General features: G+C 43.5%; 1 protein-coding gene across 16 annotated transcripts in view; it reads left to right on the top strand.

The window, feature by feature from the left end:
• Nucleotides 1–16,574, top strand: part of DCLK1 (doublecortin like kinase 1) — a 383,845-nt gene that overhangs the window by 221,794 nt on the left and 145,477 nt on the right. For all 16 annotated transcript variants that reach the window (XM_084981510.1, XM_084981508.1, XM_084981509.1 and 13 more), the window contains one exon: nt 8,619–8,718. In XM_084981510.1, coding sequence (XP_084837636.1) covers nt 8,619–8,718 — 100 coding nt within the window. The remainder of the gene's footprint in view (nt 1–8,618; nt 8,719–16,574) is intronic.

Genomic DNA, 16,574 nt, shown 5'->3' with positions numbered 1-16,574 from the left:
TATTTAAAAAACAGGGTAAAGAAAGACCAGCCATTGAGAACAGGTTGTCATCCCAAAGAAGACCATGACCCTGGATGCGGAGGGTAGCTTCTTGTCAGCGGGGATGCTTCATGGAGGGTGGTCCCAGCTGATGGCCCTGGGACCCAGCGGCTGAGAACACACTCGAGGAATAGACATACTTTCCATTCCATAATTGTTCCATATTTGGTACATTTATGGAACAGTTATTGTTCCCTAAGTGTTGGGGTTTTTACTGATTGACCTAGAAAATTAAATTGTTTACATTTCAATAGAGAACATTTTCTTTTGTCCATTTCTTTAAACATCGGCATGTTATTCCAGTGTTAGCTCCTAGCCAGTTCTGTATTTCAGAAATATTATCCAAATAATTTGCCAAAGAAAAAATAAATCTTAAGAGTTTCAAACTTGTACAAAGCAGTTGGAGGGGCTTTCTTTTCTTCTCTCTGTTTACTTGTTATTAATTTACTATTATTAGAATAATTTACCACTTTTCTTAATGGTTATATCATCTTCTGGGCAAGAACCAGAGTTTCTTTAAAATATTTTCCTTTACTAGAAATTTCTAGTTAGAAGAGCAACTATAAAATATTCTTTGCACAGTTTGTCATCAAAGAAATGGATGGGTTGATAAAGGGAAGATGGAGAATGCTTTTTTTTTTTTTTCGTGGGGGAAGGTCTCAGCTGCAGCACGTGGAAGTTTCTGGGCCAGGCATTGAACTTGCACCACAGCAGTGACAAAGCCAGATGCTTAACTGCTAGGCCACTAGGGAACTCCAAGAATGTATTTTCATGACAGTAATATAACACATTGTTGATATCATAGACATATTTTGAACCAGAAATGTATGGAATTACATGATTATAGAACAGAAAGATTCACAGTGGTTGACTTATAATACCATGTGGCATGTCAACACTCAGTGCTAAGAGTTGAGAAAAGAAGCCAAGAATGGCATGAATTGGAAGAGAAAACTTTTCAAAATTAAGTCTTGGCAAGAGGAGGGGGCCGACATGTGCCAAGTTTTATGTGAAAGCTAATTCTAACGCTCACATTACAAACTGTGTAGAAAGGATATTGTTGATTCTGGTCCCTTAGATAAGACAGGTGACTGGACTTTTTAACAAAGGTCTAAGTATTCCTTTTTGGCAAACATGATCTTACCAAAATGTAGACAACAGAACCTTTTAATCTACCCTCTTTAACTGGTATCAAGAAGAATGAGAAATTAAAAATATTTTTAAAAATTAGGAAGGATAGGTCACAGTGATTGCAATAAATGGAGTGAGTTTTTGGCTGTTATTTTTGTGATTATTTCTGATCTCATATAAAATACATTAAATAGGTGACGTTGAAATATTTTAGTGCCACCAACAGCTGAGAGACAGCTGATAAAGACATAGCGGCTTCCAACAAATGAGGCCACGGCTGCAGCAATATTCCTTATTTCGCTGGTAGAGGGCGCTCTTGTAAAGAAAATGTCCTTCTCCAAGCCCTGCGGAGACTCGCCCACCTCTGTGACGTCAGCGTCACCATGGAGATCCCATTCCAGCAAGGGGGAATGGGTTCCACAGTCCTGCTTTGGAAATGTGTAAATAGCAGATGCTTTTATTGCCTTTGTTTGAATCTCTGCCCTTGCAGAGCCACTCATACCAACCGGAAGCTCAGAGGAGAGGAAGTCCATGTTTGTCCGCAGTGTTTGTTTTGTTTCCCCTCTGTGTAAACAGCTTGGTCTCCTGGGATGAGTGTGCATAAGGACAAGTTAATGGGAAAGATATGAATTGATTTCATCTAAACAGTGTTAGAAAACTGAATATGTTTTCCTTGAGTCGAAGAAATAATTCCAACTTGTTTTAATAATTTTTATCGAACACTTCCTGTTATAAACAATGTACAAAATATATGTGATAGCTGAATGGCTTTATCGACTGTAATTTATAATAAACAAATGTAAGGGTACATGTTTCTATGTATTTGAACAGACTTGTTTTTCTGCAGCTTGGTAGTTAAAAGCCTGCATTTGAATTCTTAGGTTCTTCGTTTCAAATTTCTGTTGGTCTTCTGTTTAATCTGGCTGAGTTAATTTGTTAAATAGGGGTACTAATGACATCTAAATAGATACTCTTCTCTAAGGGTCTGTGTCCCTCATAGCGGAGAAGCTTAAATGTAATAATGTAGATTGAAGACTACACATGGTAACATACATAGAGCTATTCTCCTTGCTGTATCACCCCAAAAAGATAATTTCCACCTTTTTAAAAATATCTTCATCATATAATGATTATGGTAAAACATAGAATCATTACAAAAAGTGACGAGCAAGAGAATTGATAAGTGGTTCGATCTATACAGTCCTTGTGATGAATCTGTGCTCAAAGTCTGGGTGTCCTGATCCTCATTCAGGCTTTTGCCAGCACATCTGCCAATTAGAATCATCCATGTTTTTGGAGATACAGTGCGTATGGCATTATGCTAATCACATCAGGGATAAACTCAGATGCGATGAGTGGAATGTTTTTTTTATCATGGTTTTTATAATAAGCAAGGTATTAGGTAACTGAAAATTCATTGATAGAATATTAAGGATTGTGTGACATCAACTGATTACTTTCTTGACGAATTGCATTTTTAAAAAATGCCACACCCATAGCGTATGGAAGCTCCAGGGCCAGGGATCAATCTAGAGCCTTAGCAGTGACAACGTTGTGTAGTTATGCTGCAGGCCACAAGGGAAATCCATGAATTGCATTTAATATGCATATAATTTATTTTCTACTGTAGGGACATTTTGACAGAGGATACTTTTCTCGGAGGAATACAAATCTCTGGTGTCCACAAAATTAAAAGTTAGTGCTGGATCCCAAGAGGTTCTGTGTTACTATGATGGTGATTTCTAGAACTATGTGAATGTGCATGGTGGCAGGTGATTTCCACAGCATCATCTCAGTGGAAGTCCGATGGAAATCAGACGCATGAACCAAATATCTTGCAGGCAACTTTTATCACCTTTGCACCCATTCCCTGCTGCTAATTCAAAGTATACTTTGCACCCAAATAATTAGACCAGTGGAAATCCTCTTCATAGGAGTTCCTACTGTGGCTCCGTGAGTTAAGAATCTGACTACAGTGGCTAAGGTCACTGTGGAGGTGTGGGTTCGATATGCAACACGGTGTAGTGGGTTAAAGGATCTAGTGCGGCCACAGCTGCAGCTTGAATTCGATGCCCTGGCCTGGGAATTTCCATATGCTGTGCGTGCAGCCATAGCAAAAGAAAAAAAAATCATAATTCCTAAGTGAGAAGGGGCACTCACATACCCAGCTCTGACCCAAATCTACTTAGAAAAGAAGCCTATTGGTATAATGCCCAGGAGCTACATACTACTATTTAAGTTTGTAGCGTATTAGATATGCATTTGATTTATACTCATTTAGAAGTATATTGGGGCTAATAAAAATAGCTAAAATTGAGGGCTTATTCATGGTGGAAATTCTGAAAACAATCAGTACAGTCACCTGGGGCACAAAGAGAGCGACACCTAAGGGGCAGAGGCGGGTTAGCGCAGAACCTGGGCTTCGACCCCAGGGCGGTGTTCTTGGGAACGTGCGCCAGAGCAGATGTGTCCATTGCCCCTTAGAATCGCACTGAGAGGGAGATACGGCCTCTGCTCCAAGTTTAGGACCTTTAGAAACAGGGTTTCCTCACTTGCTCCGGCCAGTGGTCATGGCAGCACAAGAGCTGCAACCCAGCCACTTGACTCCAGACCCATCACAAACCACTGGAAGGTAATGCAGGGTACTTTCTGCCGAATTGCTAATTCTCCGCGGTGTGTTTGGAGTCAAGTCTGTGCACGTGTGTACTGGAAACGACGAGGCGAGGGATGGGGCTGATCATGTTCTTGAGACCCAGCGCAGTCGCTGGCGAGTAATAGGTGTTCAGTAAACAGCTACTGAATGATGACCCAGCGATCCTGGCGCAGAGCAGGGGTGGGTCACTTGGGCTTGCAGAAAATAGAGAAGGTAGCTTTGATCTTCAACTGAGCCTCGAGGCATAGGAGGGATTTGCATAGGCAAAGAGTTAGTAGGAGGGGATATCTAATGAGAAAAAAAAAAAATTCATTCCCAGACCACAAAGTAAGAAAGAAAAAGTCTTTTTCCAAGAAAAATAAGTAAAGCAGATGAATTAGAACACATTTCAAGTTAAAATACTGTCCTTACATTGATTCCTCCATTTCACTTCATCCATCCATCCATCCATCCATCCAGCAAATGCTTATTAGGTATCAGGCACCATGTCGTGTCTAAAACTACTGTAGACTTGAAAGGTAGATTGGAACCAGATGTTGAGGTGTCTGATTGCGAAGCTCATGGTTGAACTTCAATTTGATGATAAGGCATTGATGCTTTTCTGAGCCATGGAGAGAGATGGTGAAAGTTGACTAAGGAGAAGTAGATGAAAAGAGAAAGGAGGTGGGAGTGAGAAAAACCACAAGAGGGAAATGCCAGGGCCCACAGGTAGGAGGCTAAGCTCTGGACTGATGTGGCGATGGGGGTGCAGGAAGGGGGCAAGAAAAGCCTGGGTTTGGGAGATGTTGCAGGGATGGCGTCTTTGGCCGTGGAAACAGTGAAGAAGGGGCAGATGCTGCCAACACGCCCTCTTCCCGGGGCAAGAGGATGATGGTGAAACGGGAAGAGGTTGGACTTTGTTTTCTCAAACTTCCTATCTCTGCCTTTTCGTCTTCCCTGCATCTAATCGATGGATGTTTCCTACCTCTGATACTTACTGACCAGATGTTTCATGAAAGAATAGGTCAATTGTCTCTGTTCTGCTGTAGCAAGGAGCGTTTCTTTCTTTTTTTTTTTTTTTTTTTTTTTTTTTTTTGATCCATAAATGGAACTTATTTCTTGAAGCTGGTTGCCACACTCACTTTTGGAAACCTCCAACTTAACAAGGACTAACACTGTGTCCATGTATAAAATCCGATCATTATGCACAGCATTGGCTTTATGTCTCTTTATCTTTTCTAATCCTTTGATACCAGAATGTACAGTAATGCCTAAAGGAAAATTCTCCAAGTATATTGGCCTAGATAAAAGGGTTATAAATCTTCTGTTAGTCTTTAGTGTTCCACGGAATGCATTTACAGCTACCTCTAGATCAGTGATAGAGAGTAAGAGCACGGATAATTGAAGTGCACAGATTATCCTAAATCCATCTTGATTGTAACCTTGTGTTTAAGCCTCCTTTCCTATCAAGTCTTTCACCAAAGCTTCTAACAAGGAACAGTTTCATGAATTTGAACTTGATCTACTGACCGTACCCACCTTCTCCGGTGGGAGGTTGTGAGCAAGGAAAGAGCTGCATGATGCCAGAGCAGAGAAAACATCACAGTGTCTGACAGTTGAGCAAATGCTTTGATTTCAGTCACTGAAGATGGAGAGGTAAATGAATACATGTTGCTTGGCATTGAAAGGAGTTTTCCCTGTCATTTTTGTGCGGGGCGATGACAGTTGCTTTTCCTGAACTGTCACTGCTTTCCTCTTATGATCTTGGAATCCTAGAGTTGGAAACAACATCAAAAGTTCACAATGTTTCATTTCCCACTTGGCAACAGAATTACACCTTACCTCTCCCAGCTGCCCCTTTGTCTGCTGTGCTCTCCAAGTCTCAGGCTTGGAGGACGGTCATGGGAATGTGACAGGAGAGAGTGGGCTGGCAACCTGCTATGGCATGTTGCTGTGCTGCTGATGGCTCTGATGGTGTATGGAACGGGCACCTGGAGATGAATGCTATCTGGTTGGCCATCTGAGAGTCCAGAATGCAAATGAGATGATGGAAGTGGAAAGAAAGGACCATTTCTTCTGGAAAACAGCATATTTCATCTCTCAGAGCTTTGCCATCTTCATGTCTAGCGCAGAGCCTGGCATGGCCTAGGCCCAGCATAAGTGTTTGAATGAGGTAAAAATTAGCAAATAAATATTTATCGGCTAGAGAAATATGGCTGCCCAGGAGGAGAGCAAGTAACTCATTTTCTCTGTGTTTTTTATGAGTTCTTTTCTTCACCCATGGCTGTCAGCACGGTGTTCAGGGAACCCTAACAAACACTAATCTACACCATGCTGGGTGAGAAGAGTTCCAGAATCATAAGGAATGAGACTGTATTTTTTCTGTTTTCTCTTTATGTGTGTGTGTTTTTAAATCAGACTTCAATTTTATTTTTTATTTTTTGCTTTTTAGGGCCACACCCACAGCATACGGAGGTTCCCAGGACGCTGGGGGTGGAATCGTAGTTGTAGCTGCTGGCCTGCGCCACAGCCACAGCAATGCAGGATCCGAGCCAGCCGCATCTGAGACCTACACCACAGCTCACAGCAACACTGTATCCTTAACCCACTGAGCAAGGCCAGGCATGGAACCTGCATCCTCATGGATCCTAGTTGGGTGTGTTAACCACCAAGCCACAAAGAGGACTCCCACTTTGAGGGTTTTGAGAGGACCAGAAATAAAGAAACCTCTTTATATTGGATAAATATTCAATGAATATTTCCCATATCTCTGGCCATTAGGCCCCTTTGGGGTACAAATGCAGCTAATCATTCTCACTTTAGGAAATACTGTTCTTTAGGGTTAATTGTTGACATATTTGCTTGAATAAGACGTAGTCTCTCATTCTTACTCATTTTTGTCCACATATGCTGTATGTTAATGGACATAGAGTCGGCACAACACGTATTCACACAAAATGAAAACGACCAGTATAGGATTGGTTGGGGTGACACCCATGCTGTCAAGAAGCTGGGGTGGGGATGCTGTGTCCTGAAGGTGAAAATGAACAGAGTTGTGGTTGGGATCTGACAGAAAGAGAGGAGGGAGATGGAGAGTGGGTTCTGAGTTCAAAGAGCCTGTTTCTAACTCACGCAGACGATCAGAGCTGCTGACGCCGCTCTTGGAGGCCTTCAGTTCATCTGCCTTGGTGAGGACATTGTCCCTCTTAGATCACGTGTGTTTTCAAGCTTTAATAGAAGAGGCACCGACACCCCTGGATGTAACCTCACTCATACTTGATGCTTCCTATCAAACTGGTAGAGAAATAGCCTTCCTAAAGCCTCCCCCAAGTGAGTCTTTGCAAAGGAGAGATGTTTGGAAAAGCAATCTGAAGTCTGCACATGATTGCATTTGGGGTTCTCTGAATGATGCTGTGTTTTCCCAGTGTACCTCTGTAAGTCTTCTGGAGCCTTTGGCTTGTCAGGGTCATGCAACGGCGACTGACACGCAGCGGGACCCCAGAGGTGCTCTGCAGGTGAAACTACCCACAGACAAAGGAAGGGCTCGTAGGAAGCACACGCACAGGAAGGCTTGTCTCTGGTCCTCAGAAATCCAAGGGAAAATGCAAATAATAAGAAAGTCAGTTGCATACAGCTCTGAATAGTGCCTTCACTTGACTGCTTTCTAGCCTGCTCCAACAGGTCGAAGAAGAGTGAAAATCAATGGAAATCAGCCATGTTTCCGGTGTCTTCTCCTGGCATTGTACACACCGTGAACCAAAAAATACCACACTCTGTAGCCGCACTTCCACAGACAGAGAACAGTGAGCTTGGAAGTATTCGTTTTGACCACATTTACTTGACAAACAGCATTTAGCTCTCAAAGTTTGTATTAGAGAAGTTGTTGAATAAATATCAAAAGATTATTTTGAGGAGTTCCCACTGTAGTGCAATGGCTTAAGAATTTGACCACAGCAGCTCAGGTTGCTGTGGAGTTGCAGGTTCAAACCCAGCGCAGTGGGTTCAGCATCCAGTGTTGCCGTAGCCCTGGCTTTGGTAGGGTGGCAGCTGCGGCTCAGATTCAATCCCTGGCCTAGAAACTTCCATATGCTGCAGATGCAGCCAGTGTAAAAAAAAAAAAAAAAGTTGTTTTGAAACGTTCCCTTTGTGTGACTACAACCTGGGGAACCCGTATGGGTGTTAGTTGAGATTAGCCTTCATGGAGGGCGTCCGGTTCCCTCATCTCCGTAGGTAAATCTCACACATAACTTACTTTTTCTGTGATTGCGTGCATGACGGGTTCCATCTTTGTTTGGACTGGAGGTAGGATGGGTCTCCAGGAGATTATTCTGTTTCTGTTGGGATATAAATCTTTTTCTCCAGGAGTCACCCCCACAGTCACCGTGTGTGTATGGCAGTTATGACATCAGTTCCTAGAAGATGTATTTGTTGCCGAAATCATGCGCTGACTTTGGTTGCTCTCAAGGAATATTGCTTGTGGAAGAGGGAAGGAGCACCCCGGTCCCACATGTGGCTGCATCCACTCGGTTACGAAAATAAAGGGCTCTTAGCTCATTGCCTATTGATATATCAAGTAATAAATGTGACAGTTACCGGTTCGCTTTTCCTTATCCCGTCTTCCTGCACCACTGAAACGGAACATGTTTCTTACTGGTAACAGATGCTGGAAACCTTCTTTTGAAATTCCTCTGGAGACGCTGCCCTGTTGATTCCATTAGATGGGAAGTGGCTTTAGGCAGATGTCCACTCGCAGGATGCATTGTTGTAATTGCTGTTCTGCTGACCCCTTGCTGAGTGCCATGCTTTTCTCTTGTAGGTGATGTGCCTTCAGGACTTTTTTGGTGACGATGACATTTTTATTGCATGTGGACCGGAGAAGTTCCGTTACCAGGATGATTTCTTGCTAGATGAAAGTGGTAAGGAAAAAAAAAAAAAAGTTCAAAACCAGGGGAAATTTGAGGCAGCTTTCCAAAACGAGCTGCACCAGGCCAAGATTATGTCAACTCGAAAGCTACCAAATCAGTTTCAGATCCTCAACCAACATGGCTTTTCCATATCTCGAATTTCTTTGATTTTTTTTAATATAGAAAACAGATGAAATGATAATTGGAAAGGTTAAATCATCTAGGAGAGTAAGTTACCAATGGCTAATTTATAACCATTTCATAATTGATGTTTTGTAGAAAAATTGTGGTACAGATTTCCCCACTTTTAATTATGTATTTTTCTCAAACGCATAGTTGAAAGATGTGTAATAGTAAAATTATTGAGTATGTGTCTAGACTCAGCTTTCACATGGCCTTCTTTATCCTTTAGGTCCTAACTGAGAAAGCTGGTTTCATAACCTTTTCCGTTAACTACTTCAGGATTTGTAAGTCTTTAGCATCTATGAGAGATCAAAAAAGAGAGGAGCTTCCTTCCATTAAAAATGAAATACGAATTTTTTTTATGTAGTTGATAGAGAAGGGACTGTTGATAAAGAGAAAAAGCTGCATCTTAGGAGATGAATGTGAAAGTCGTAACTTCAAAAATGATGTGTTTTTGATACACATAAATCATCTCAGAATCTTAACAGCATCACAGGAAAGTTTATTACCCTGAACAGAGAGATTTTTCCTTGATCCCATTACTTCTCAGTTAATTAGGGAAATAGTACATATTTATTGATAGTTCAAATTGTTGCTACTTGGAAATACTTTTTGAAGTGATAATAAATTTCTTCCTTAGATGAATGTGGATAAATTAGTGAGCTTTTGGCCAGGTGGGTGGGAAATACTGGAGCGCCAACAAAATAGGATAGAGTGATGTGATAGAGCCGGTCTCAGACCAGCACTGCTGATGTACATTCGCCTAGAGTATCTGTGTTATAGGCATGTATACACCTCAGTTTCAGGCATTTGCACACACTACAATTATCTCATCACTGGAAATGACTTAGGGTATGGAGGGAGGGGTAAGAATGAGAAATAGCCCCTTTCTTGTGAAGACTCGAAATGCCTGGTAGGAGTTTCTATAGAGGCATCTATCCCTTGAAGAGATGTTAGTTATTCTGGTTCAAAGGGCTTAACGGGAAGACTGGTTTGGTTTCTCTTTCTGAGTAAGTTTTCTCTAAAGGCCTTCCATCTTTATCTCTGAAAGACTTTTCCTTTGGGGACAAAGATTTAGGTAAATCTATCGCACAGGTAATGTCCATTCCCACCCCTTCTTCGGGTGAGACAGCCTTGCCGTGATGCAAAACAAGTGAGTGTTAGGAGCCAGGCTGAAGGGCCGGCGGCACAGTTTTGAGAACAATCAACTGCCTTGACTTTGAATTTAAAGAAAATCCCCGTCTTTGATGGCATGGCCTGAGAGACCAGCTGTACCCTGAAATGAAATGGAAGTTCCATCGACCCAGACAGCAGCCTGGAGCGCAGCTCAGTTTCAGATCAGCAGAGTTGCCCCGGGGTTCCCCAGCTCCCAGATAGACGCGAGGCATCTCCCTACACAGCCTTGCTCCGTGCGGCCCTGACACTGGGCTTTGCCTCTTGCCAGGTGCTCGCAAGCCAGGGCGCTGCAGCCTCCTCGTGATCACCTGCCATGACGGGCAGGCAGGCGTTCTGGAAAGTCCAGCAGAAAGATACCCTTTGGAGACACCTTTCTCATCAATGAGAAGGGAGATGTGTACACACACACACACGCACACGCACACGCACACCCCCCCCCCCCAGAAGATTGCCCCGCACGTATGACTTGGCCCTTTGCAGGACCACTTCCGACTGTTTCAGTGAGAAGGTGAGAACGTCACATCCTCGCCCGGGAGGAATGTACCCCAAGCGTTTCTTGGTGTGAAGCACCTTTGCTGAGCAACAGCGTCCTCCCCCAGCCTGAGGGAAACACGTGGATGGGGGGAGGGGAGAGACGGTCTAAACTGAGATTTTACTTCCTCGGACGAACCTACCCTGAGACTCGGTTCACACCTTGACAACGGCAGTTTCCCTGGTGCTTGTACAGCATGTTCTGGTGCTAATGTATTAACATTTGGATCTTTTTTTAAATGCTCTGAGCATGATGTAGCCCAGCTTATCTGTACTTGCTAAATGGTATTTGCACCATGAAGCTCCATTTGGCCTGTTCCATGCTTGCTTCCTAAAGGGAGTGTCAGCAGGGGGCCCAGAAGTCTGCTGAATTCACACTCGTGAGGGGCTGTGCGCGATTTCATGGCGCCAAGAAGTGGTCCTTTGCTGCAAGGCAGAGGTTTTATTTTATCTCTCAAAATTAACCCAGCTCCCAGTGTGCTCAGGATTAGCAATAATACATCCCCCTAATTACTGCTGGGAAGGCTTCTAGAGATGGCTCTTAAGGTCTTTCCAGCCAGGCGTTCTGCCGTTACAGACTTTTATTTCATGGGGCTGCGATGGAGCCAGATCAATATTAGATACTGTGAGGGAGCCCCCTTCCTCCCCTGAGCTTTCACACGGGAAAAAATAAATAAATAAATAAATAAAAGTGCCTTCTTGCTTCCAGCTCAGAATGTAACCATTTTAGCAACATCGTCATCCGTCCCTGGATTCTTAGCACCTTCGGAGATGGTGGATGCAGCGCTGTGCATAGAGACAGACGCACAGGCCAGCGGATCCTTCCGCCTGCGGGGCTTGTGGTCTGATTTAGAAACGATGAAGCATAGTCAAGGAAAAGGCCAAGTTCGAGACAGGGAGCTTCACATGGTGTTGCTTGTATGTTGATGATACACTGACGGATTTGTGATTTGTCGCCATTAAAAAGTGGCAGGATTTTTTTTGAGAAATGCCAACCTCGCATCTGAGAGCAATTCTTTGCTGAGGAGCCTGTCACAGGGCGTCACCTTCTGTTGCTCCCCCTCATCCTCAAAGCCAGTGCCCCCAAACTCATTTGGCCAGTTTCTTTACCCAGTTAATATCACTTCTGCCAGGCCTGCCACCTGTTCAGGAGTCTACACCTCCATCATCCTCTTTCTACCTATTCTTGATGGCCCTTGACCCCAGCGTTAACAGACATGACTTCAGACGTAGCGACTTTTGCTTAGGTGTTGTGTTTGTTTCCTGGGCCTGCTGGGAACAAAGTACCACGGAGGCTTAAAGCAACAGAGGCTGAGTCTCTAACAGTTCTGGAGGACAGAAGTCCAGGATCAGGGTCTGGGAACGGCCACCCGTGCTCCTTCCGAAGGCTCTAGGGGACAAGCCTTCGATGCCTCTTCCTAGTTTCTGATGGTGGCCTGCAATCCTGGGCATCAGGGCGTCTTGTGGCTTCATTGTAGTCTCTGCCTCCGTCTTCACGTGGCCTTCTCTGTGTAACCAAACCTCCTCTTCTTAGAAAGACGCTGTTTACTGGTTTAGGGCTGAACCTAGTCCAGTATGCCCTTGACTTAACATGATTATATCTGCAGATTCTATTCCCAATGTCACATTCGCAGGGCCCAGGTTTAGGTCTTTGGTGTATCTTTTTTGGGAAAGGGTCGAGGAACAAAGGTGGTTTGCAGTCGTCCAGATCTTCTTTGCACTTGAATTACCAGTAAAGGCATTTTTCTTCGTTTGTTCTGTCCTGTCGTTAGATGTACACAGTTACAGCTTTGTCCTAACCTCTGTTGGTTATGAGACCAGGCTGCCTCCTCTTACCTTTCACGGACAGGGTTGCTCACCTGGTGGATCAGAGGATGGTCTGAGAATGGCAGCAGCAACGCACTTGACAGAGCCCCTCTTGAAATCCCTTTGCTTAGATGAAGTTACTGTCTGAATGATAGAGGCGGTTGTATTTTTAACTGAGTGAACTGCCTTGTCTGAAAGGTACGGATGTATAACTTGATGTGGGATATGTTGGGGGAGCCGTCTCTTAGAAGTGGCCGCTGTGGCCCCTGTTGGTTGGCTGATGGTCACACCCTACAGTCTGCCTTGGATTCTGTAGAGCTTAGCGTGGTTAAACGTGCCCGTTTGAGACCACAGATGGTGTGTAGATGAAGTTTTCTGGGAGGGACGCTGATGCCGAAGAAGAGGAGGACCCTCAGCAATTTTAACAGGATGCGTTGTATCTGGGAAGACAGACTGGAATTGGCATAAAGAACAGTCATGCTCTTGGTGGCTCAGTGGGTTAAGGATCTGGCATTGTCACTGCAGTGGCTCGGGTCACTGCTGTGGCACAGGTTCAATCCCTGGCCTGAGGAACTTCCACCTGCAGTTATGGCCAAAAAAAAAGTAGTGCTCTTGTGATTTTTTTTACTTAAAAAAAAAAAAAAAAGAAAGAAAGCCTGCTCTACAAGCTTTGTTAGGAGCAATGAAATTTTAACAGGAGCACATGTGAAAATTACTTTTAGTAGCCTGCAGGCTTATTATACGCCATGACTCATTTGCTGTATGTATTGTGGGCATATCATGTATTATCAAACCTTTCAGCCCCTCTGATTGAAGATGGCAAATGTTGACTGAGAAAGAAAAAATGTTACTCAAAATCCATAAAACTTAATGAAGAAGTATAGTCAGTATAGCGTAGACGTATAGAAGAAGTTTAAATAATTGAGCTTTCACATGATTTTTTTGTTAAGTTTGGAGAATTTATGCTTCTGGAGTTATGAAAGTTAAACACTGCACTGAGACCATGGGGAGACAAGTATGTGTCCACGTGCAGAGGGGCCTTTCTCTGGGGAAGGCCAGTCCAGCTTTTTCCTGCCCTAGACAGACCCACGTGGAGTATAGTGTCCTTCCTGGGTATGTGATTCCAGAAGGGACGCTTCCTCAGCTTCTCATATGGACTCCATGACGTTAGGTACCCAGGATCCACTTAATCAGTGTTTCTAGAATATTCCATCCTGACCGCTTTCCAGGGATGCAGGCCCTGAATGAGATGAAGCAGAAGCTGCATCAGGCACCATGCATCACAGGACCCCGACTGCTTTCTCCAACGCTGGGGGATCAGAAAATAGGATTAGAACCTAGAGGAGTAGAGAGGCTTGGAGCAAGGTTAGAAGACAAATGTCTCATCCAAGCTCCTGCCCTGTTTGCTGTGTGGTCTCCATAGCTCTGAGCCTGCTTCCTATTCTGTAAAACACAGTTTTTTCCCCCTGGGTTGTAATGAGATAATAAATGTCAAAGCACGTTCAAAACTGTGCTCCTTATTACTTGGCAAATGATGTGAGTGAATGACACTTTGGCTGAAATGTACCTCCTGGTGGATGCAGCTGGATTCAGCCACGTGGACTTGTTGGCAGGGCTTAATTGGAGGCAGATGTCACCAAGATTTGCTTTGGGGGCTCTTTAGAACCAGAAAGGAGTTACCTTTTTTTTTTTTCTCTCCATTCTCAGCTCTTCTGGTGGTGGTAGGAGGAAATTCAGGAACCTTTGAAGGGATCTCACTGTTTTCTGGAGGGAATCTGTGGAAGACGTCTGAAATGCTCGGGAGGGCCAGCCCTTAGGGGCAGCTTGATTTGGGTCAAAGATATTTGAATAGCCCTGCTGCTCTGTCATGGGGTTGATGATGCCAAAAAATTACAAGATCTTTGGAAACACCGGAGAGATGCTTGGTGTCTGGATTGACCCTAACTCCTCACGAAGCAGCTTTTGGGCAACTGCTAACAAAATTCATTCATTCTTTCATGCAACCTTATTTATTCAATAAGCTAAGCTAACTTGACATATGCCAAGCAGTGCTCTAGGCACAAATAATTGTGGATAGTTACACTTCTGTGAAATAGGAACCTTCATATGACTTTTAATACTGCTTTTGTCTAAAGATGTCCAAGGAGCTTAGGCATTAAACTTGGACTCAGAAAATTCATTGTTCCTTGTTGTTCTCATGAATTTTGTCTCTTTGGAAAATACATTATGGCAAAATATCTCATGGGTCACAACAGACTGGCAATTCTTTATAGATTTAAATTTTCATTGGATCGTGTGGCCAGTTTAAGCTGAATCTTTGGGCAGGTTTCTTTGAGATGCGTGGTGCTTGATGCTGGAATATTCTATTGTTTCAGCCGATGTTAATGTTAGGGATGTACAGTACTTCCAGAAAATTACGGCGGCTCCATTGACTAAGTGGAAATTTCCTGTGACATTTCATTGTCATGCAGAACATCCGGTACAGTCATCCCTGATTACACTCATTTCTAGAATGCAGCCTCCTGTTGGAGATAGAGGGTTTTAGGGTTTTGTTTTGCTTCAGTTCTGAACAGAGAGATGCTGTGCTTTTACTCTGTCAGCAAGTTCCCATTTGCCTCTTAGTAGTGAGAAAACTCAAGGGGTTCTGGAGACTTCCTCCACCGTGGTTACATTTTAGTTCAGGCATAATATAAAGTTCCCCAGAACATAGTGGTATTTTCTACTTTAATCCACTGCCAAGCTATGGAGACATATAGATACTTTGGGGACATATAGCACAAGCTAATTTCTTCACTACAAATAGACCATTTTCAACTTAGGAAAGCAAGACATTGTATAGCACATGCAATCTTTTCTCTACACTTTCTTCCAGTTCTCATGGGCTTCTTTTCTGTTCTATTCAGTAACAATGACACTTGGGTTGTTCACCTGGAAAAAAACCTACCAAATATAATGTGGACTCTTACATTAAGAGTCTTAGATGCCATGAGTTTGCTCTCCCTCCCCACAGCACAGCAGTGGTTGTTGCTCCATCCCCAACTAGCACCTTCTGTTCTGGCAGCTTATACCTTTATAAGAAGGCCGATTCTACTGTCCACTAAGTGCTGATTTTTAATACATTCTTTATCATATTGAGCCCAAATAAATCTCTCTCTAGCTTGTGCACAGTGGTCCTGATTCTGCCCTCCAGAGGAATTAAAACCATCCACCGCCTTGATTCCTAGAAGATGAGCTTTCCTCCTAAACCCCCAGGATGATGAAGGTCATTCACACTCTTTTCCTTCTAGACCAGAACATCCCTAAATGTTCATTCATCTTCTCCCATCTTCCACAGGCACAGAGTCTCTCTTCCAAAGGGCAAGGATAGATTCTCGCCCTCGTCTTCCTTCTTATTTGTGACCTTGTCTTTATCAGCATTCCCTTCCTGTTGTTCATGAAGATTTGTTGTTTTCCATAGCTTTACAGTCTCTTTCTCCTCAACCTGGCCATGCCTGTGGTTCTCTCCTGAAAGAGCTGTCAGTTATCTCATCAAAAGACACTGCCCTTTCTGTCTCTGCCAACCAGCTTTGATAGAGCCTGACAATGTGAGAAAAAAGAATGTATACGTGTATGTGTAACTGGGTCCCCATGCTGTACAGCAGAAAATTGACAGAACACTGTAAACCAGCTATAATGGAAAAAAATAAAAATCACTACATAAAAATGTACTGTCCTGAAAGCTTCCATCACCTCATCCTGAATCACTTTTTATGCCTTTGGGTAAATGGTACACTGAAAATACAAGAACTATGGTTTGTTTTTTTCATGTACAAAGTTGTTTTCCACTGTCTTTTAATTTTATGCAGTGGTGAACGTTCTTTTGCCCCCAAATGACACTTGGTAAATCTCTCATGACTTTTCTGCTCCCTCCTGAGGTAGTAAAAAGTGTTCTGGACCCTTCTAGTTACAAATCACCATCTCACTGCAGAAGCGGAAATACCAATCCCACGCAGTAGTTCTTCCAAATCGGAGTGCTTTGTCCTTGCCTGTCTGACATCTGATCGAGTGGCTTTCTTCTGTGCAAGAAGAAAAGTGGTGTTGATACCTTCTCTCCTCTCGACTCGCCTCCTCTCTGTTGTTTCTGATCCTTCCAGGCTTGCCGTAAGGAAGGGGGGCTTGGGAGCAGGGCGACG

This window comes from Sus scrofa, chromosome 11, assembly GCF_054392235.1.
Source record: "Sus scrofa isolate SSC_HxYL_T2T_F1_AM1 chromosome 11, Sscrofa_HxYL_maternal_Yorkshire_Landrace_v2.0, whole genome shotgun sequence".
NCBI lineage: Eukaryota > Metazoa > Chordata > Mammalia > Artiodactyla > Suidae > Sus > Sus scrofa.
The sequence above is the reverse complement of the archived record's forward strand: the minus strand, read 5'-3'. Positions and strand labels throughout refer to the sequence as shown.